At 34.1% G+C, this 23,751-nt stretch overlaps 1 protein-coding gene and 1 long non-coding RNA gene across 6 annotated transcripts in view; one reads left to right on the top strand and one right to left on the bottom strand.

The window, feature by feature from the left end:
* The window catches only part of lilli (AF4/FMR2 family member lilliputian), a 301,708-nt gene that overhangs the window by 206,447 nt on the left and 71,510 nt on the right, over positions 1–23,751 (top strand). For all 5 annotated transcript variants that reach the window (XM_087402821.1, XM_087402806.1, XM_087402815.1 and 2 more), the window contains 2 exons: positions 4,810–4,905; positions 10,093–10,129. In XM_087402821.1, coding sequence (XP_087258947.1) covers positions 4,810–4,905; positions 10,093–10,129 — 133 coding nt within the window. The remainder of the gene's footprint in view (positions 1–4,809; positions 4,906–10,092; positions 10,130–23,751) is intronic.
* The window catches only part of LOC105154761 (uncharacterized), a 42,074-nt gene continuing 31,565 nt past the window's right edge, over positions 13,243–23,751 (bottom strand). The window contains exon 2 of the long non-coding RNA XR_847240.2: positions 13,243–23,751. This exon is cut by the window's right edge and continues 20,893 nt beyond it. This is a non-coding gene — a long non-coding RNA (uncharacterized LOC105154761).

The raw sequence follows: 23,751 nt of genomic DNA, 5'->3' as shown, positions 1-23,751 counted from the left end.
TAATCAAAATTGAATCGTCACAATGCTGTAAAAAAGAAAGGAGAGACAGCTGATACGAACATAATATCGCGTGTGATATCAAATTGCACTACGTTTATCGATTCAAGATACAGGTATCATTTCCATCAGACTTCCAAATCTATCCCGTGAAGCGTAATTAATAATCCGTGAATCTTAACGAAGAAGCTTATGTGCTCGCGATACATTCTTGAAAGATTATAATAAATTTTTGTGGAATACCGAATATTCGTACGTGTTTATTATTAGCTGCGTTCAATGGAAAGTACAATTTTGCAATTGTGTAAGATTCTTTAACCTTTAAGTAAGTAGATGTATGGGAGCCACTGCACTCCATAGTTATCTTAAATATGAAAAGGAAAAGGATCTTGAAAAGGAAAAAATATTGTCCAGAAGTTTCAAAGTCAAGGACGCATGATAGACAAAATGTCAGTCGACTGTGTCGTTTATGAAAAATAATGAAAATTGTATTGTACACATGTGTGCGATTACATACATTGCTGTGGACTTTCTATGACGCAACAGTCGCTCGACATTTTGTCGTGTACTTTTGTCTTTAAAGTTTAAATTATTTTTATATTCCTCTATCTTATAAATAATATAAATTTAATTATATTAAATGTTATTGCTAAAAAGTATAATTATACATTATAAATATCAAAGGAACAACACAGGCACCTCAATCCTTTGAGTTAAATAACATTTTGTTATTTTTAACTTTATGTGTATCAAAATGTGAATTAATCCGTTTTTGCAGTTAATTTCAAAGTAAACAATGTCCATATTAACGTACGCACTTAGTAAATAATTAACTAAATTTGAGTCAAGTTTAATACATATTGAGGTTCTTAAATTGTTTAACTTTATTCTTAAATTTATTGAGTAGGAGCAAGCAACTTATAGAAATGATTAAAAATAACTGAAATTGAATGTAATTTGATATTATGAATTTAATAATGTAAAAATAAAAAATTTCTTGAGTGTTCCGAGCACTACTTAAAGGTTAATATAAGATTATTAGTTTTTGCTCTTATAATTAGTTCCTCGTTGTGGTTCTGAGTGTATAAACTAATTATATTAAAGAATTTTACAATAGTTACAGAACTGCTTTTTCCTGAATGCGAATGAATTACTATACATGAAATATTTTGTACACAGTTGGAACATTTACATTAAATTTAACATTTTTCAAACGGTCCACTCAAATTTCTCTATTAATTTAATACAAAACGAATACATTAGAAAATAACATAAATTTTATGACAAAAATTAACACATAAATGTAACACTAACACAGTTCGTAAGCAAACCATAGTTTTTCAGTAAAATTAATATTTACGATATGTTAAATAAATTAGAGCATATTTTATTCATGTATCTTAGAATTTGTTTTAAAATACATTAAATTTTTACATATTATATGTTTCTTTATTCATAAATTTGTCACTAAAAATATTGAATATTAATTTACACAATATGTAAATAATATAATTAAAGTGTGTAAAATTAATATTCGGATATGTTAAAAATTTAACAGAGAAAATTTGCACAAAAATGTGAGTGGACGGTTTTTAATGCAAATACAAAATGTTTTTTTTACTGTGTAGCAGCTGTGTTGTCTGATAGACGCGGCGCGTACGACCTATTGTTTACGTAGTTATCTTGATGTTTTCGCGCGGCGAGACTGTGGTGGTGGGGCGGGCAGGTGAGACACGTGACAACGTATTATCCTTCGAGACGCGAAAGCGACAAGTTGCTAGTGATACAATATATCTGAAAGACGCGTTGTTCTCTATGAAAAACTCGACGATAATTGGATCGCGAGTGCTTGACTTTTCTATATTTCGCGACTTATGAACATTATCAAGGTAACGGTCGTTCATTGAGACGAATGTATCTCACGAAATTGATCTATTCCAGTATAAATGTACCTCACCTTTCGTATAAACCTCAGAATCGACATCGGATCGAATAATTTTCAAGTAACGAAGAGATGTTCCGGCCGTTTAAAATAGCACGTATTTTTCATGGGATTTGTGCGTTCGAACTGCATTGCACGTACGATACTGAATCTTGATTAGTTCGAAATAGTTCTTTTGTATTCTTTGACTCTTTGACTTTACGAATCGAATTTATTGCATGATATATAATCTATAAAATGCTGTTTTTTTCAATTTTTTTCTTAAAATCCATTAATTTGCGAAATGTTGCGATGGGGGAGGAGGGGAGAATGGAAAATATAATATTAAGCTTCCATCTTACGAACTGTGGAAAATAAAATATTTCTCGCGGATTAAATTTTAGAAACAAAAACTTCCTTAATTCGAAGTCGCGATACGGAATTTAGTGTCATCAATGAAGTGTATATTAAAATTTAAAAGTTATGACAAGTCGCACTGATAGAAAAGTGATACAAATAAAAAAATTGGCATTAGGATTGCAATATTCAAATTTTAAAAACTCATATGACATATAGTTTTAAGGAATACATATAATTTTGAAATGATAACATGGAAAGAAAGTGAAGTTACACATATTTATTATCCTAATTAAGATGCTCACGATTTAAAAAATGTTTTATTGAAAAGTTGCTAATTTCGAAATATGTTGCTTTTCTTCAACGCTTTGATAATATTTTTTGACTTCTTCACTAGATCTTCATCACTAGATTAGAATTTGATTTGAAATTTTACAAGGATTATCGTTTCATTCGACGAGGTAAGCAAATATTGATCTGGAAATCGTGAATGCATGCATATTTCTGTAATAAATTCATTCGTCTCGACTCTTTTTTTTTTTTTATACCAGTCCTTTTAGGCCTTTATTTTCCGCGAATGTCGGCGTCGAGTGTGCCACCGATCGCATGTAAGAATGTAAGCACTTCGTCGCGAGAGCTTTTGTCTCGTCGGCTCTTTGTTTCCCGTCGACGGGTGTCTCCTCGGCGGGTCAATGAATCGGGTTGCGCGCCGCGACGACGCCCGACCGTGGAAATGCATTTTGTTCGATGCTTCGGGAACGTGGCGCATTGTTCGACAGTTTGCGACTTCGTGTCGTCGTCGTGTCGGTCGGTCTCGCTATCGCGCATCCGCGTGCTATGTGTGTGTATGTGTATACGCGTACATTGCATTAAATTGCTCTGAAAATGTTCGATCTTTTCCAATTCTATTTTATACTCCAATTTTATTTTCTGGGTTTCTATAACCATAAAGAGGAATAATTTTGGTTTCAAAATACATTAAATTTTTTTATTTTATGATTAATATATAATTTATTGTTATAATTTGGGAGGGTAGTGTAATTGAGAGAAGATATTGAAGAATTATTAATGTTTATGTCTATTTAACTAATATTGAATCAATATTATTTATTATATTAATATTCAAATACTTTGTAACTATTTTACGTAGAAGTTTATTTTTTAATTTAAAACGTCATTTATTTTTATGCGTTTATTTTATTATTAAGCATATTTTGTAATAATCGAGTAACTAAAATTCTACTTAAAAAAGACCAATCGAAATTAAATGGAGAGTGAAATTTACCACTTGCAGTGGTTTAACTTTAGATTTTTAAGGTTCAGTTTCATTAATGTAAGAGATTAACTTTAATCTCAGTTTAACTTATTATTTATCTTTTTGTAATTCCTAGATTACAAAAGGATAAGTTGAACCAAGATTAAAGTTAATCTTACATTGGTGAAATCGGGCGTAAAGCGGCGTTTACAATGAGATTTTAAGGTATAAAACTTAAACCTAAGCCTTAAACCATAATAAATTGACCAATCGTATTCTCCTCACATTTTATCGTAATTAGTCAATTTTTTACTTGAGGCTTATTAAAGCTTAAGTTTCACGCCTTAAAATCTCATTGTAGACGTCGCTTAAGAGTCACCACCTACTCCTGGACGTGTGTGCGTGTTTCAAGGGTCATTTGCGTGTGGTTGTTCACACTCGCGTGTGGAATTCGTTCGGCAAGGTTCTGCTCGTGGACATTGACGTAATCGTGTCCCAGTTATGCCGCTCGCAATTACGCAAACGTGTTGTCGAATTGCGACCACTTTTTTTTTCATGCCTTAAGTGGTACGCGAAGAAATGAATTCATCATCTCTTCTCGTGCGTGCGTGCGTGCGTGCATGTGTGCGTGTGTGCGTGTGTGTGTGTGTGTCTCGCATCAGTTACATAAAGATCTTTCCTCAATATTTATACATTGATTAGTATCTCATATATGGCAACGTAATTTTATCACATATTTGAGCAGTTTAATTATAGATTGCATGGCTTTCTTATCTTTTTAGTAGGTATAGGTGGGTGATGTTCAGAAACTAAATAATTTTATTTTTGTCATATTTTTTAATGTTTTGCTTATAGAGTTAAATTTACATTATTTTGCATTTATGAGGTAGAAAAATATAAAAATAATGAATTTTAAGACTTCTGCAATATTTTTTAATTTCCAGAATTACTTTTTCAGAACAAGGTTCTTAAGATAATTATATGCGGCTACCTACTTTACTTAAAGCTTATGAATGTTTGTACAAAAAAATAAATAGCTAGAGGATATAATTTTTATTAATTTCTAATTAGATCAAATATTATTGAGAGATAAGTATAAACGGTATAAATTGAGTAAAAAAGAAATCAAGAAAGAAAATGATCGGAAAGGATCAAATGATGTCAAAAAGAGTAAATGTAACATTTTGAAGATGTCCGTATACATTCTAAGATTAATGCGCTGATTTGTTAACTCATTCTTTATCATTTTTTCTGATCATTCTTTTTTTTGTCATTTCAGGAGATGACCGTGCCACTTACACCACTGACGGCGATTGCGCAGACACCGCGAAAGGAGCAGGAATCCAAGTTCACCTTCAACCCTCTTCTGGCGAAGGTAAGAATCGATCGATCCACCCACTTATCGTAACTAGCTCGTATATCTCGCCGATCAAAATGGCAAACGGGGACTCGAGAGTAATCACTACTCTGCTTGAAAAAAAGTATTTTGACATTCGTAATTTTGCTCTAAAGGGGATTCCAGAATCCTGTTACTAGCTGCGAACTATTTCATAAAGAAGAAAATTTCTTACGAAAAATTTCTTTGTGCGAAATATTTTTTTTCTATTACAATTACCTCGTTGCTCTCGATTTTTATTTGAATAATATAATAAAAAGGAGGGTAACAAAATGAAAAAAAAATATTCTCAAAAGATAGAAATTTTTTATCGTAATAAAACGTTCGCTTTTTGCGCGATATAGAAAGAGTTGGTGCTTATCAATCATGATATTAGAATTCAGATAAAGCAGAGAACTATATGATACATACACTGTGTCCTGGATTTAAATATTAAAACTTTGAGAGCGTATAAATCAATAAACTAAGAAAATCAAAAACCTTTAGATATATCATTTTTGTTTCGTTTTGGAGAAAATCGTAAAAAAAGATAAAACGCAATTTTTATTTTTGTACTTGTTTATTCATACTTATTCATTTACGCTTATTTATTTACACTTTTTTCTTAATATGTCGATTCTCTATACTTTCGGATACTTTTGACATTTAAATTCGCGACACCCTGTATATTACTGTATACTACGTTCAATCAGAATAGCGTGAACGTGAACTTCGTTGTCGAAAGCGCGCATATTTTTGGGAAAAGCGAAAGAGACGAGTGCAAAATACCGAGATTGATTTCGCGCTTGTCTCTCTCGCGAGCGTGATAACTCACAAGCGTGATATCGATCTCGCCAACATTTTGAATCGTTCGTGCCACTTGGCACGATGTCAAGCGTCGCTCTGCGTGTCGGTGTGCGTACGTATGCGTGTAATTCTGCGCGTGGATATGTAAAGACAGCGGGTTTCGTGGATGAGACAAGGTGAGGAAGAGAAGCATCGCGTAATGTCTTATTTGAGAGAATTAGCATTTTACGAGTCACGGTGACTCGAACGCTAATCTCGTGCTAAATTATAAGATTCGCAATAATCGTACGCGGTGCATACGACACGCACATATATTATTGGCTTTGCGAATGATTATTTCTAAAGAGATTTTCGTGTTACGTTTAATTTCAAAATAGTCACCTAATTTTTTTTATATAAACAATCACTTACCATAAAAAAACATTTTATATTTGTATTAGAAATTATCCATTTCAATTTTTGTTCAAATTTCGTGTTGAATTTTTAACATAGTGTCAATTTAATATAATGTTATAGTGTTATTTGAATATTTTATATTAAATTGATATTCAACGTTTCTTTGTATTAAAATAACATGATTTACGAGAAAGTGAACAAACAACATAAAAATTATCTTTTTGTAAAACATAAATTTTATAAGATAAATGAATAAAATGTATGTGTTCAATTAAACATTATAAATGTTAAATTTATAATATATGTTATATTATATGTTGAAACATGTTAATTTAATACGTTATAAATGTTAATTTTGATGAAGAAATATAATTGCTTACAAATTGTGTCAGTAGTGTTGTGTATATTTTTTCATTAATATTTATGTTACTTTCTGATATATTCATCTTGTGTTAAATTAACATTAAAAGAGTGGACTGTTTAGGACATGTGAAATATGTTAAACTTAACATAATTTTTCCAACTGTGCTTGGAGAGTTTTTATGAAATTAAAAAGTCACATTATTAATTATATTTAGGGTGTTTTTATACTTCAATTAAAAGTTATCATTTTAATTATATGAGATGTATATTATTAATTATTCTATAGTTAATTAATATTTGAGATTATTATGTATAGATATATTCGATACTTTTTTTTTTAAATAAGAAGTACAAAAAATAGATATAAATTTCTGATCAGTAAAGAAAACTACTATATGCATATAACTATTATATGCTTTATTTTCTTGTTGTTGAGATGTAAAAATTACCCGTGATAATTATTCTCGAATTAATTACTTGTTGATATGTTTTCGCACTTAGAATATATGACTTAAATTTCTAAAGACACGGTCGAGCTATTTTTCAATTGAAATTATTAACATTAACATTAACGAAGATGTTTAGCTGATCATCTAATCGAGCGTTTAATTGATCGGAATTCGCGATTATCGTTGTTGAGGCATCGTTTAGACGGATGGAATATTTGATACCTGCGGGCGAATAATTCTGGAGCAATAATGTCGACCGGGTGGGAAATGTCTCGGATCGCATTAATTCGAGCTAGGTCCCGTGCTACTTGGCAATGTATCAAACGTTTGCTGCTCTCAAAAGCTACAGCGCGACCATAATGCGCCGACGGCGACGAGAGGAGAAACGGGGTTGTTGGAACACACAGCAGGGTCGACTGACGCCGGATGAAAGAGAGAGAAGGCTCGTAAGAGCGCCAGTTTAATTCGGGATACGTTCTTCTTGAAGCGGCGTCTCTTTTGCGGTGACACTCATCCGACGTAAAAACTCCGTCGCTTGACCGCGCGCTCCGCGAAAAATGGTGTTACTTTGTAAATAAAACTGTAGACGAAACTAATATGACCGTCCACTCTTTTCAGCCACGTTTTTGCAGCTTGATAAAAATCTTATCGCGATAACGTTGATAAATAAAGAGTGGATCCTTTATCTTCCCGATATTAAAATGTAATTTACATTTTGTCTGCTATCATTTAAAAGATTTATGAGACACAGTCGAATTTATTTTTAGGGAAAAAGTGTTGAAATTTTGTCAGTAAAATAGTTTTTATTTATTTATTTTATTGTAAAATACAGAAAATGTATGCAGCATACAGCATTAAATTATTAGATCAGATTAAATTTTATTCGATGTTATAAAATTTTTAGTACATTTAAAACAAGAGTAAAAATCACACACACACACACACACACAGAAAAGAATGTTTGGTTGAATTAACTAGAATTCTGGTGGAAAATGAACGATCCAGAATTCTAATTATATTTACAAGATTTCTGATTATATCTATTAAAATTCTAGTTGAAATAACCAACATTTAATAGATTTAATCAGAAATCTAGTAGATTTAACAAAAATTTTGGATTGTTCATTTTCCATCAGAATTCTAATTCAACCAAACATTTTTTTCTGTGCATAATTAAGGACCATGAAATAATTAAAAAAGCAAGTGATAAAGATTTATATAAACTTTAATATAAACTTTAATATAAATGTTGTATAATAAATAAATTTTCGAAAAACGGAATACCAAGAATTATAATTGTAATTGAATATTGAGCAACATAGTTCAAGATATAAATGAAAAGAAAAGAAAACAAAAAAAAAGCGGAGAAAAGAGAAAAGAATTAAAGAACCCATAATTTACTGTCGAAAGATTTAATGATTGTGTTAAAATTATTAATAGATGAATTAGGATTCTCTAATTTATACACGTTATTTATCAGTCGATCGGATTTCTCAAAGTTTTTACGAAACTTTCACCGCTTTTACACATCGTTTATCAAAACCGCCGCAACCGATTTATAACGTCTGGTAGGACTTTGCATGATATTTGTAGACCGACACGCTGCAGGAGACTGCATTGCGTATTATAAATTTGTTTCCTCTCTTCCTCGCGTCCCGCCGACGAAACTGCGGAAGGTTTGGCGAAGAGTTGGAGAAAAAAGTGCGCGATAAAAGAGGAGGGATAGGAGACTGGGCGAAATCGGCCTCGTAAAAGTGGATTAATTCGGACCGCTGTATATGTATATATATATATATATGACACATACATATACATTCCCGGCTGGGGATTCCTTTTTGCGCGCGCGAGTAAATTGTAATAACGGCCGAATGCAAAATCGCTGCCGGCGTTTTCTCCGCTCAAACGTCGCAAGAATTACTCGCGGACTTACCGGGAATGAAATAGCGTGAGTGCGTTCGCAAAATTGCACGGCGCCCGGTGGAATCCGACCGGTGTGGTCGACTTCGCGCTCTCGCAGATGAAAGGAATCGTTACGCGGTATAATACCGGCTTTTTGTAGACTGTATAATTATCGTTTAGCAGGTAATTCAAGCAGGTGCGTGCGCTTTGTGGTGTCCGCGTTGTGTGTGAGAAATATGGAAATTTATGCTCGATCTCTCTAATACCACGTCACGCATCGCGTAACACTGAAGAAAAAAATTACTAAATCTTAATACATATTTCTTTGAATAGTTAACATATACTGTACACAAATATTTAATCAATAAAAAAAAATGATAGTCGAATCAAATTAAATGGTTCCTGTAAAAAGTTTTTACAAATTAATAATTTTCAAACTAAATATATGTTTACATTTAGTAAATATTTACTTAGAACTATTTAAACAAATATTTATTATAATTTAGTATTTTTTTAAATGTAGTGATAGGATTAATTTTACTGTTATTTGATGAAATATTTACTTACGGGCTAATTTAAATTTAGTGACAATTGCTGCTTAATTAGAGTAATAGTTTCGGTAATTTGTTGTATAATAGCGTAGTCGTTAATCTGTTTTTTTTTTACTGTATTTATTTACGGACACTTGGCTGGCGCGGTTACAAGTTGATTATTCCGCGTCAAGTTTCGCGGGAGCACCGCCGAGACTGAGATGTTATTTCATTCGCGATTACAAGAATGCATGTAAAGGGCCGGCCAAACCGCGCGATAAATTTCTATTATACCGGGACAAGGGTCCTCGGGTATCAAGGGAGACGCGCGGGGACGCGTTGTAAATTACTCGATGCGGAAACGAGAAGCGAGGAGACAAAGTACACTCTCGCGGTTCCCTTTACAAATTTTCCCAGATCCGTTTAATTTCCCCGCTGTTGTTTTCACGAACTTTCCTCCTTCGTTCCCTTTTGCAACGTTAAATCCTTACCCCGACGTTATTTGACAAACTATGTGTAAACTATGCCCGAGTTATTTGCCGTATGCCATTTTGTAGAAGCGAATATAATTCTCGGTAGATATGTGCACGAGACGTCTCGTTTAATGTTCTAATAGTAAATTAAATTTTACAAAAAGGGATGGTCCAAGCGTGATTGGCTTGATCCCTTCCGGCAGAATACAATATGATCATAAAAGCTGATTGTTCTGAGTAAACACTGAGTCTTGAATTTTTCTTTTGCAGTTGATGGAAGTCGCCCCACCAGAGCCTGCAAAATCTCGTGAGTATACTTAAAGATTTCTTTAGCTTTTACAGCTTCTATACTGAGAGAAATGTTTTTGGTATTTACGATTAATTACATGGTATCCCAAAATTATGATTGTTATTGTTAAAATGTTAGTAATAATAATTATATTTATAGTTCCATCAAAATATAGTTAAATTGTGATAATTGCAACTTTTATGATAATAATTATATTTATAATCATTTTCGATGTCAACTATATATATTTTTTAATAAAATTAAATATATCTAATTATTATTACTAATATTATAGTAATATACTACAGTAATAGTATCAAAATAAAGTATAGTTCCATGTAATTGTAGTCACAAATATACCAAAAACTTTTATCAGTGTACACTGAGCGAACAAAAATTTTTGCACTTATAATTTAACTATAATTTATAATCATTTTCATACTTTTTGTAGAACTATAAATATATTATTGTTATTACTAACATTACAGCAGTAATAACTACAAAATTGGAGTTTCCAACTATAATTATTTTACCATATAATTAAAATCATAAATACCAAACACTTTTCTCTCAGTATACAAACTTCTGCAAATGTCGTTGACTATAATGAGCGTTACGTATGCACGCACGTCGCCGACAAGTTTTTCTCGATTGTAATTCCTTCGAGATTACACCGAAAAAAAGTAAATAATCTCTTTTGCGCATTACTCAAGCGTATAACGACATTTGCATTTCCGCATTTGATACGCGCGGTTTCTCGCGCTTGTTTACTTTTATATGAAATCACTTGTTATGTATGGGAATATTTAATGATTATTATATCATGTTTTTAAAAAAAAAATTGGACACGCGACATGATACTCGTCATGTCACGCTGCTGCATTTTCACGAAGTTGAAGTTTTATTAACGTCAGCGCTGAACGCGTCGCTGTCAACTTTCGAGCCAGTGTACTGGCGTTTACCGCAATTTTTCGCGATAAAACACACGTTGTGTCAGAGTACAGAATATAGGATCACCGACGGACATAATTTCCGGAAACTGTCCGCTACATTCACCGACGATTAAAACGCGACGCTGCGTATATTGCTCGAAACGATATTTTAAAGTCATGCGCGTAGTCGAATGGATATTAATCGGTGCGTCTGTAATTCGCGCGTGCAGTATCGATATGGAATATTCACGGGTCAATGCGACAATTTTATATATATATGTGCCCGTTTAACATGTTTTCATTAAAAAAAAAAAAAAGAAAAAACAAGAGAAAAAGGAGGAACATTTTCGTTGCGACGAAGCGCACGCCGAACATAAAACCTGTGGATTCCACGCAAAATCCTCTGATCGTCGATTTCGCGGGCACATTTCATGAATCAGCCATTCGACCTCTGGCATTCGTTCATTTAGCCGTTTAAGCGCGCGAAATACGCGTTATTTATTCGCTCGTGTGATCCTCGTGCGACTCATTATTTATTGTGGTTACGCAGGCCGTTTCGCACAACACGAGTTGTTTTCCAGTTTAATCTCGTTATCAATTTCTTGTAACGTTTTTATTATTGGAGCCTATTTCTATCAACGTAGATTAATCTTGGTTCAATTTATTCTTTATCTTTTTCTATTTCTTGGAACCAGACAAAGAGGAAGAATAAATTAAACCGACATTAATCTATATTGAAAAATGAACATGAATTTTACATTTTTTATTTAAATAGATTATAGGTATATTTTAGAATAATTTTATTATTCTCTCAATTTCTTGGAGTAAAATCTTATTCAAAAAGAGTTAAAATATTGCCATTATTGAAAAAGAGTAAAAAATTTACATTCTTGAATAAGAGTGGCAGATTTTTACTCTTTTGGAGTAAATTTTTACACTTTTGAAGTGAGATTCATTCAAAAAAGAAGTAAGATTTCTTTTCTTTGGATTCCGAAGTTGGAGTGAATCTTATTCCAAAAAAAAAGTGAAAATCTATCATTCTCATTCAAGAGTGCAAATTTTTCACTCTTTCAATATTGGCGGTATTTTAACTCTTAGAGTGAGATTTCACTCTAAATAAAAAAAATTTAGAGAGTACAAATGGAATTAGATGAAAGAATTTAGAGCGTAATTTTTAATATTTAATTAAAATAAAAATTAATATTTAGTGAACATTGATACTTAAATATTAGTATCCATTCAGTCATTATGTATTATAAGAAATAATTTTTTGCATAAACGATCAAGAAATAATTTTTCGCATAAACTGGAATCACGAACAACAGAATTTTACAGAAATATTTTGCGTTTGTTGTGTACGATAAAAGTGCAACCATGGCGGCTTAAAAGCGTAATATTCGCATTGGAGGCATTTAAATATTTGACATCTCCTCGCGGGGCACCGCAGCGCACCGGAAGCTTTTCAGAGTGCATTTATATACGTTAAATTCAACCTTCTTCTCGTTACAGAAATCCAAGAGGTACTATTAAAAGTAAATTAACACTCTCTGTTAATATCCGCATCAATATTAATGTTAACGTCATAATTTCCTAACATATTGTTTCGTTAAACGAGCAGCCTATTTATGCAGGAATTAATTACAGGCATCGAGTGCTGCATTCATTACAATAAATAATAAATAGTAAAACAAGCTTGATCGGCGAAATTAATTTGCGCACGATATCGATTTTCGCGTTGATCGGATAATTTTCGAGGGAAACGAAATTTTCAAAAAGATTCACGTTCACTTCGTTGAACGAGCACGTAGATCACGAGAAAGACCTGCGCATTCGTCGATATTCCGGCATTTCTAAACGAACGTGGAAGGTAGAAAGGGTTACTGTTTCATGAATTAACCATTTCTCCCCCTCCCCTTTCATCGTTTCCTGTCCAGTGCTCGAATGCCAGTGGCCACTTTACAACGACTATTATTGGAGTTACAACCGCCCCTCGTCAACGATCCGGAGTCGGGTGGGACGAATTTGCTTCTCGTTGTGTAAATTTGAACTAGTCCTCCCCGATAAGCTTATTTCGCGCCCTTTACATGATTGCATTGTGCGAAAATCGCGTAACTCATTGAAGCTATTCAAAGAAGAAGTGGCAAGTTGATTTCTGGAAAAAAAAAGGATACATCGATATGAATATTTTTTTTTATTAAATTCTGTATTTTTATTTATAAATAGGAACATATTTAAATTATAGGCAATGTATAAATAATATTTTTAAATATTGATTCTAATGTAGTCAAAATTATAGCAATAACAATAAAATATTTTCATATTTATAAAAATATATCGGGTATTAACTAGACATGTATTAGCGCAGTTGTATTGTACAATTGTTATAGTAAAGAGATTAATGACTGCGCAAATTTTACAGAATCAGTTGATAAAAATCATCGCTTTTGAATAATATGAATAGTAAGCTACTTGTAAAAGCTTGGAGAATTGAATTTTTTACACATATAATGTTATAATTATTGCAGATTATGCATATACGCAGTTGCAGTGTTTTACGCAATTGCATTAAGTGAATCTCTCAGTTCTTCGTAAATGATTTAGTCGGTGAGAGCTGGAAATTGTCGAGAGACACAGATTTTCTGAAAAGAGACAGGATTATCTGAACGCCCACGTTCTTTCTTTCTTCATCGGAATTTCACGGAACAGCATCATATATACCGGCACGACGCGACGCGGTTACGACTTATCAATTTATTTCTTTCTGGAATCATGAAGGTCGACAGTTTCCCGTTAACGAGATTCGGTATATCTTCCGCGAAATGCAACAAGATCTTTCGCTGAAGAATTCATTCGAGCGAATTTCTCTTCGGAAGAAATCGAAAAATATCATACATTTTGAAAATTCGATTCAGTGCGAGATTTACGTGGCAGAAATTGGAAGTATATCTGTATTATTACACCCACTTCTCGTTGTGTCATCATTATTGAAATATAACGAGAAAGGGAGAATTTCGATATAGAACATAGCTTTGTACAAGTTTCGCAGAAACGGGGAATACCGGAAAAAGAGTCGCGTTGCATTGCATTGATTAGAATTCTGGTTGAAAATAGACAAATTAGAATTTTCTAGTTGAATCTACTATAATTCTAGTTGAGATAAATCTGAATTCTTGATATAATCAGAATTTTCTAGTTAGTCATTTTCAATTACAAATTCTCACAAGGAAACCCATAGAAGTATCCTTTCTGCTTTTGATGTTCAGTTTTGAATGAATTGATGTTGTTTTTCAGGCAAAAATAAGAAACACTTTTTTTTTTTACAAGGACTCAATTTTTAGAAGATACAATCTCTCTTTGAAGAAAATCGGTTTTTTTTTTTTCGAAACTAATATCGTTGAAACTGTAATAGACAGAAAAGAATGTTTTGATAATTTAATAAATGAATGGTTTGAAAAGTATTTTATAATAATAATTAAAAAAATTTGTTTAAATAAAAAATAAAAAAATGATTTTATATAATATAAATAATTAGTCGATAATCAGGAAATTCCGTGATATTCCTTGACAGTAAAAATTGTCAATTTCTCGTCTACAAAGTTCGCCTGAATTTCGGTTGAATCCTCGTATTTGAACTTGTTAACGCAATGAGTTTCGACCGAGTTTGTACGTCGACGCTCCATTGAGCAAATTAATGAGGACCGCGCGACATTATTGAGCCACGCAGGCGCGCACGTGTGACATCATCGGCTGCACGTAATACTAAACCGTTGTAATATCGTGATCTGCGAATTCACCCGATGAATACTATTAGCGTAACGCAGATTGCGCAACATTATATCGAAAACCGCTTACGATTTTATTATGTGCAAAATAGACTTTAATTTTCAATCGACAGGTTCTTTGATCAATCTGCGCACGCATTTTTGCCCACAGCGTTCTCTCGTTATTTTATCTATTATAATTTAGACGTTGATTTAAATTTAATTTTAGTCTAACTAGAGAGAATCCTTTCGACCGCTTCATTTATTATCTAGAGTAGTCTAAATTTAGAGTTCGTTTCAGAGTTTATTTTTACTTCAACCAGAGTTTCTCCCAGTCGTTTTATTATCAACTAGTTCCGTTTACATCTCGAAACTAGTTCACCGCGGAAACTCACGATGAGAAATTCCCAAAGGGCTGCAGTTTCTATTCAAGCACTTTCTACTTTGTAGAAAAAAATCCTGATGTTCCTTTAATAAATAAGGACGCCGTCAGGTGGAGAACTTAATTATGCGAAGCGTATCGCTTCTTGATTAGCGCACGAGAAGCAAAGGAGTCGAGTCGAGGTCGTGTTGAGCTGATTAAGAGAGGAGGGAAACATATTAAACACTGGAATCCCAACACGCGTGCGATACCCACGCCCACAATGCTCTCGTCTACCTGCGCACGCGTGCCCATACGAGTTAAACCCATATCCACCTCTTGTACGCCGAGGGTGGCGTCGGTCGTCATGTCGTGTTAATGAGCGAAGGTGCGATCGCGTGACCGACGACCTTTGGCGAACCTAGGGTAGACGCCGCAAGGGTGAATGAGGGATGAACGATTGTGCCGAATCGTTCATCCCTTATTCACCCCAACGATCAAACAACTCGACAATCGGCGGTAATCGTCACGCGTGGAGTTTTTCTTTTCAATAGGGAGTTCTCGTGATTTCCTATGTCGAGCACTAAGTGTAGCTAATAAAGTTTGAGGATCTGAAATATTTACGAATTGAATGCACAGTTTGTCTTAAACCCAGAAAAGTTAAAATTGAACATATTTGCGTGTCTAGATTTTTTGAATAGAAAAATACTGATTGTAATAAGTATTTTATTTTATATTGTAAAACAAAAGTATTATATATTATTTATTATTAGTTTATTGCAAGTTTATTATTATTATGGTATAAGGTGGAATTAAAAGTACAAAATAAAATACTTATTATCAAGTCATGCCAAATTTTTTTTCTCTTTTAAGAACTCATGATTTTCGAACTTACACATAAATTTAAAATTGTCTGATTATTAGAATTAGATTTATTAAAAGTGCATTGATAATCTAATTCCTGAGTTAAATAACATGTTATTTTTTATGTATCAAAATGTAAATTAATCCATTTCTGGATTGCTTAGATAAGAAATACAACGTTCATTTTAACGTATAAACCAAATACCATTAGAATCACACTTGATACGTTTTTAATTCTTTGAATTAAATTGTTTAACTTCATTATTTTAAATTAACGACATACTGAGCAGTGATGACTACTGAGAAAAATTTCTAGTTAAAAATAAATGGAGATTCTGATTATGTCAATCAAAATTCTGGTTATCCCAATTAGGATTATAATAGATTCGACGAGAAGATTTGTTCATTTCCAACTATAACTTCAATTAATGCAACCTGAATCTTTTTCCAATGTAGAAATGATTAAAAATCACTTTAGTTGAGTCTAATTATTGGCATAATGAATTTAACAGTATGGAGGATTAAGGGGTTTTTCTTTTATTTTAGATTTTTATGATGGTTTCCTAGATTCTTATGTTGGGCAGGATAATATAAAAACGTTTTCATTTTTGAATTTTTTGGGAAATTTGGAACGATACAAAGTGGAAATACGTCGGAAGCGATATCGATACGCGCGAATCATAAATATGTCCTATAAAACGGCATTTCGGCAAACGTCTGGCGAATGAATCGCGTTTTCTCGAGATATACGCGTGAAACGGGATTACGATGAATTACTACGTGCTTCGCAGAGTCGTCGTGGAATTCAGGAACGGACGTCGATCAATGTCGGTTGGTTCGGTACCGCTCGTGAGCGACCTAGTGAGAAGCTTCGGTTTCCGGTTCCCAGAAACTTATGCATGCACGAGGTGACGTAACAGACCACATCCTCGATCTTCATAAGCTATATACGTACCTTTTCATGTATGTTTCCTTCACAAAGATCATCTTCCCTCACTTGTTTCTGTCGCCTTTCCTTTCCTCTCAACATTATTCTTTCCCTTTCTGTCATATACTTTCGTCTCTTCTTTTTTCGCAACTCTCCCTGTCCCTTTACTAAAAGAGCAATTTTGCTGAAAGATTTAAAAATCTAAACTGGATACAGATCTAAAAGATAACTTTGCTGCACCAAAACATGCTGCATTAAAACATTAGGTAGGACAAAATTGGTTGTTAGAATATCAAAACATTTTGCAACATTCCTCATCATGCGTAAGATTTCTGCAAAATTATTTTAATGCCCCAACAAAATTATTTTCAAATCTGTATCTAGTCATATTTTTAGATTCTTCAGCAAAATTTCTCTTTTAGTATTCGCGCATCTCTTTCGTCATTCGCGAGACTCTTTTTCGCTCTTTTTCGCTCTTCGCTATTTCGTCTTCCTCTTCGCGACTCTTCTTTCTCGCTTCCTAGTCTAACTACGCCGCCATCACCCTCTGTTCTCCTGGCTCGTTCTCTGCCTCATCCTCTCGCTTCCGCCGTCCGCGATACGTCGAGTAGGATGAGCAAGGGCGACGAGATGAGGAGGTTGGTTGGTTTCCATGGAGACCAACCAGCTTGCGCTGGCATCTCCCGGTTGAACCGCCGCCGTCTCGCTCGCCTCGCGAAGCGACGAGGACGACACGGCGGTAACCGGTGAAACCGAATTGTACGCGCGAAATCCGGCTTTTCTGAATTTCATCGGGCGTCATTGAACAAAGTACAGTGTCCGTCTATTTTCGAGCTTCAGTTATTCTCTCCCTCCCTACTGCAGAAAAGAGCGCTTTCGTGGACAAGGATTGGTCAAGGGATTGGTGAAAATGTTTTGGATAGATATATTGAGAGACACGCGGATATAGGAAAATGTATGTATAAAATTTTCTGCTATTTCCGTCCATTCTCGTTGGCGTACGTCTCGAATTTATCATCGCTTCTCGCTAGAATGTATGGTTATGTGGTGGAATGTGAGGCTATTATTCAATTGCGATATGAAATTATCACTCGAGTGATGATGGTATGGATAATGTAAGGTCTATTTTAGATAATCTATTAAATTGCGATTCTATTTATAATGTTATACTGAAGAAAGAGTCTGGTAGCATTAATTGGAATTCTAGTTGAAAACAACAAAGCAGAATTTTCTGGTTGAATCTATTAAATTCTAGTTGAGATAACCAGAATTCTGATTGACATTTCTAGTTCATTTTTACGAAATTTTTCTCTATGTATGTACTCTATGATATATGAGAAACATTTAAAAAATCGAAAACACCTACATAAAAATAAAATATACTTATTTATATATCATAATTATAAATAATTCTATTTTGAATTGCATTCTATCACGCGGATTTATAGATTATCTAAGGTAAGGATATATCATTTAACTGTCAAGTGATAAGATAAGAATGCTATTTCGACATTTACAGTCTATTTATTGCTTTATACTTGCACAAAGAGAGCTATTACTAATTTTTTACAATAACACATGCGATAAGTTTGTTATAGTACTCTGCGACAATTTTTTAATACTTGAAGCAGTTCCAAACGATATGTTCAGTATTTTTATAAGTTTTCTCCCGAATAACTTACATTATCATCTCAGTTTACATACGAATTTTGGTGAAATACCTAAATAAATACAAATCTGAAATAATTTTGTTGAACCATCAAAATAATTGTGTACCCTGAGAATCCTATTTGGTTGATTGAATCAACTAATCTCTTGTTTGACAAATAAATCCTTGATTTAGTCGAAACAAAAAAATGTGATTATTGAAACATTTTACTTGTTTCTAACAACACAAGAGATTAACCAAATGGGATTTTCAATATAGGAAACTGAAGGATGATGAATGAACAATGCTGCACAAAGTTTTTACATGTATAGCTAGTGTCCTGCATATTTTGATGGTCCAACAAAATTATTTTGGATCTGTAGTTATATTTTTAAATACGCCAACAAAACGTTTTTTTCCGAGTAATATTAAAATAAGGATGAAGTGCTTATTTATCGATTAGTTTAGGCGGTAAAGAGTTACGTGCAATTGCACTTTCGTTGCCACTGTCGTTTATTTTGTTTCGAGAACGTTGCTAGCCGGGTTTGCTCTTTATAGACTCGTCCGCCGGATAATCGTAATAATTATCCAACGGACGAGAGAGAGAGAGAGACGCGTCGCGTCGCGTCGCGTCATTTCGCGACGGCCACCGCGACACGGGGAATTTCAGGCTTGCGGCAGTAACTCCGCCACCACCGTCACCACCATCGCGGTGCAATTCCCGTGACATTAATTATTGAAATCGCCGTCGGCGTCCCATCCAACTATCTCGATCCCCTTTCCTCATCTCCCTCGTTGCAATCGCCTCGGCCGCGATCTCGAACTTCTCTCGAGCGTTTCCGTTGCCTCTTCCACCGTGCTGCTCCGGCTTATCCTCCGCTAACCGACAACCTCTCTCCGTTACCTCTTCCTCAGCCTCGTTTTCTAGTTCGGAGGAAGTCCCTTGGGTTAACTTCGCCGAGGAACAGCCTAGAGACTACGCTCGCTTAATATTCAATCGCCCCAGACTTCTCTCACTCTTGTAAAGCTAAGACGCGCGCAGACCAGCTAACGTGAATTGGAATGCTCGTGCCCGGGAGGATGGAAAGTGTCCAACAGATTTTATTTGTAATAGAGATAGAGTGTGTCGTATCTTTTTATTACGGCGCGTCTCTCATCTTACGCCGTAATCATCAAGCGTGCCCGCTTGAGTGATAGAAGACCGGACGAGAGTAAGAAATTTCGATAGGATTCGCATTTTCCTTCTTGTGCGATCTTCACCTTCCACTTTTTACTTTTGCTGCTGCCCGGCCGTTTCACGAGTGGCTTTAATTCATTACGTGACAAGCTGATATCATCCATCAACCGTGGCGACTTTGAAATATCGTTAGACGGTCGGCCCCACGCGAGGGAAGAATCTACTGCACAGTTTCGTGATTAGACGTCTTGAAAGCGGTATCTTCGATCTCGCGTAGCTTGTTATATATCGTTTGATTTAAACTGGTCTTAACGTCGTGAATCGTTGTTTTCTTTTTCCGCTGCGCTTTGCCATGAAAATTACGCGGCGAGCGACAGCGAAACGAGCCGCGACTGCGAGATGAGACAGTATTTCACGTATGTGTTTTAAATCAATATTTTGTATAGCTCTCACAGCGACGCGATTCGAATTTCCGGGTAGAAAAACGTTGATTGGCCAACGGGGGGAAAATGCGGCAGAAAATATACGGCGGGAGCCGCACGTGTATTCTTTGTCGGACCGGATCTGCGACGGGAAATGATACCACTCGCGCGCAGGTTGTCAAAATCGCTGCTTCAAAATTAGATTTCGATGTAGTTTGCGACAGAATTCAAGATGAAATGAGTTTATGGATGACGTTTCGCGTTCGAGATGGCTGTTAAAGGGACAAGTAGATGAAAGAGACGTGTCACGTTCTTGCGAAGTTGAATTATCGCTGTGAATGTCATTAGTCTCCATTATAAATCTCATCTATATAAATTTTAATTTATATGTATAATTATAAATATTATTAATCATAGTAATGTAGTGTTTGATATAGAATTGAATTAATAATTCTTCTTATTGATTTAATATGATAAGAAGAATTATTAATTCAATTATTATTCAATGAACTTCAAAACAACTATCATCAGCATAATATACATTATGATCTTGACACATTAATTTCAATCGAATATATTTTCTGTATCAAAATTGGAATATTAAAAATTTTACGATAGAGTAAATTAAATCTCGAATGTTGACGATGATTATTAAAATCGTCAGACAGATACGTCTATATTTAACACTTGATGCGATGTACAGGTCACTACAATCTATAATTTTAATCTCGCGAAGCCTTTTAAAACGAGGCGAAGAGATAAGAAAGTGTTACGGAATATGGGTCAGTCTGTCGAGACCACAAGTATTATTTATTTAAGTAGATTGTTGATTAGAGACGATATTAAATGTACATGCGATCAGGGAATATTGCGATATAATTTGATTATCTCAAAGCGGACGCTACTCGCAAATTGATAATATTTAATCGGATTTTCTCATCTTAAAGGATATAACTTCGACAGATTGTCTTGATCCGATTATTTTTATTTCATATATATGAGGAAGTGATGACGAGTCAATAACGTATTATACTAATTAGATCCAGTTTTTTATTTTCTGATTAACTTGTGATTAGATTTAACGTGACAATAATGTAAAAATTATATTTTTTTTTGCTATAATCATTAAACTGATGGTTTTGTAATAAGTAATTTTTAAATAAAAGTTATCACTAAAGTTATCAGTTTAGTGATTAATTATGGCTAGAAAAATACAATTTTTTACATTATCATTAAATTAAGTGAGATTAAGTCTAATGAATTAATTGATAAAGAAAAACCGGACTTTAGACAATACGTTTTTCATTTTTCATGAAATTTTTATGAAATTTAATTTAATAAATTAAATTAAATTAAATTGATTAATTATATTTAATTAGATTGCCATTAACACTCCTTTTTTTAATTCTGAGAAAAGCTAACGTATAATAGTTTCTACGTGATGAAAGTATACTTTTTCTGAAATCGATTGTCAACTGCGATTATTATTTAAATTATTTAAAATATACGATTGATTTATTTATTTATATTACGGTAGTCGAGGAAGTTCCCATATTTATGGAGTTCTCGGGTTTCATACGTTCGCGTGTAATATTTTATTTGACGCTTTGCTTGCGTGTTTTTAGATAATCTTAGGGGCCCGGTCGGCGTGTCGCGCTGCGGCAAGCGATCGCAATCTAACCATGTGAAGGCTATTTAATATTACACGTGGACTCGCTTTAACGGTATTACACTAATAAACGCTCTTCCGCGGGAGATCGTTCAATTTCTGCAAATTAAAGCACGCCACGCCACGCCGTCCGTGGTGGTTCTCTGTTCACCCCTGTGAACGTTGCTCCGCATAAGGGCCGATACTTTTATTCAAATTTCCCATCAGCTTGCAAGACGTAAGCGTGTGTCGGAGTGATTACGCGCGTTCGAGGCATAATGGCATAAAATTGCGCGCGGCAAGAGAGACGCGCCACCGCATCGCGGGTTTTTACGGTTCAGTCAATATACTATAGAATGTATTGACGTAAGTGTGCCGATAAACTGCATCCTACGGTTTGTTATTAAGCCTTAAATGCGCGGCGCATCGTATATTTATTCCGCTTTCGATGCGGGTGTGTGTCGCAGCAGCGTCTTCCTCGTTAGGTATGTATATATATATATATATATATATATATATATGTATTCGTGTGCGATACGTGTGCGTGTGCGTGTGCGCGTGTCATCTACTCAAGCGGAAAATTTTCGAGCGGGAACTGGATACCGCGAGTCCGTTTCTACCTTTCCCCGTTCTTATCTTAAACGATTCATCTTCCGATTTTTTTAGACCTCGAACGGAAACTCGAGCAGCTCATTTCTTTAGATTTCAACGAGCCGGTTTGGAACGGTCTTGAACGAGATGATGGGAATTCATCACTTAGTCTGGATTCAAAGCATGCTTCGAACGGTACTTTATCAGATGTCCTTGGCAATCAATCCGGAAAACTGGGTGTACTTATAACTCGATTACGTAACCGTGTGCCGATGCACAATCCGGCCAGAAGACTGACGACATTGCCGTTTATATATGAGAGATATTGTGATATTACTAAACCACTAGTGAGATATATTACAACTAGTGTCCTTAGAATACAGATTGCAGAATCTAGACATCTCAATTAAAGTGACATATACATGTGTGAATACATTGAAAAAAAAAAAAACTAAATTTTAATAAATATTTGTTTGAAGTTCTAAGTAAATATTTAATAATTTTAAACATATTTGATATTAGAACAATTAATTTGATTTAAGTATCTATTCTTTTTATATTGGGTAAATATTTATTTACTGTAATTAAATAATAAGAGGCTGCGTTTGGGAAGCGCGCTATTATCACTATTGTCATTCTATCTTTACCGTTTTATTAAATATAAAACAAAGACAGAATGCAACAATGCTGCGCGCTCTTGAAAATATCGGTATAACATACTTAGTACATACTTAGTACATTGGAGGAAAATGAACGATGCAGAATTCTGGTTAAGTCTATTAGATTTCTGGTAAAATTAGAATTCTAGCAGATTTAATTAAGGATATTCTGAATATTGGTGATTTTATAACTAGAATTATAATAGATTTAATAGATTTAAGAAGTCTAATAGACTTAACCAGAATTCTAGAGCATTTGTATTTTCCACCAAAATTTCAGTTAATTCAACCAAACATTTTTCGTGCACTATTCAAAGAAATATGTATTGAGAGATATATTGATCAGTAAATTTTTTTTCAGTGTAGATGTATGTTTTTTAAATATATGCTACTCTTCAATTGATATCGTCATTTTAAGAGATCTATATGTAAAAAATGTCTGAGTTATCCAGATTTTGCAGTATTCTAGTGATACTCGAATAAGCAGACAAATTAAATTTTTGTTCATTCTGTGTGGATATTAGAGATTGGCGTCGCCGGTCTCCTAACGAACTGCGAGAACACGGTGCGTCATTTCATCGCGGAAGTTATATTTAACGCGCTGAACGCCAGCAATTCCCTAGTTTCGTTCGCTCGCGTCTAGAATAAT

The sequence above is a fragment of the Acromyrmex echinatior genome, chromosome 1 (genome assembly GCF_024713525.1).
Source record: "Acromyrmex echinatior isolate Ae372 chromosome 1, ASM2471352v2, whole genome shotgun sequence".
Taxonomy (NCBI): domain Eukaryota; kingdom Metazoa; phylum Arthropoda; class Insecta; order Hymenoptera; family Formicidae; genus Acromyrmex; species Acromyrmex echinatior.
The sequence above is the reverse complement of the archived record's forward strand: the minus strand, read 5'-3'. Positions and strand labels throughout refer to the sequence as shown.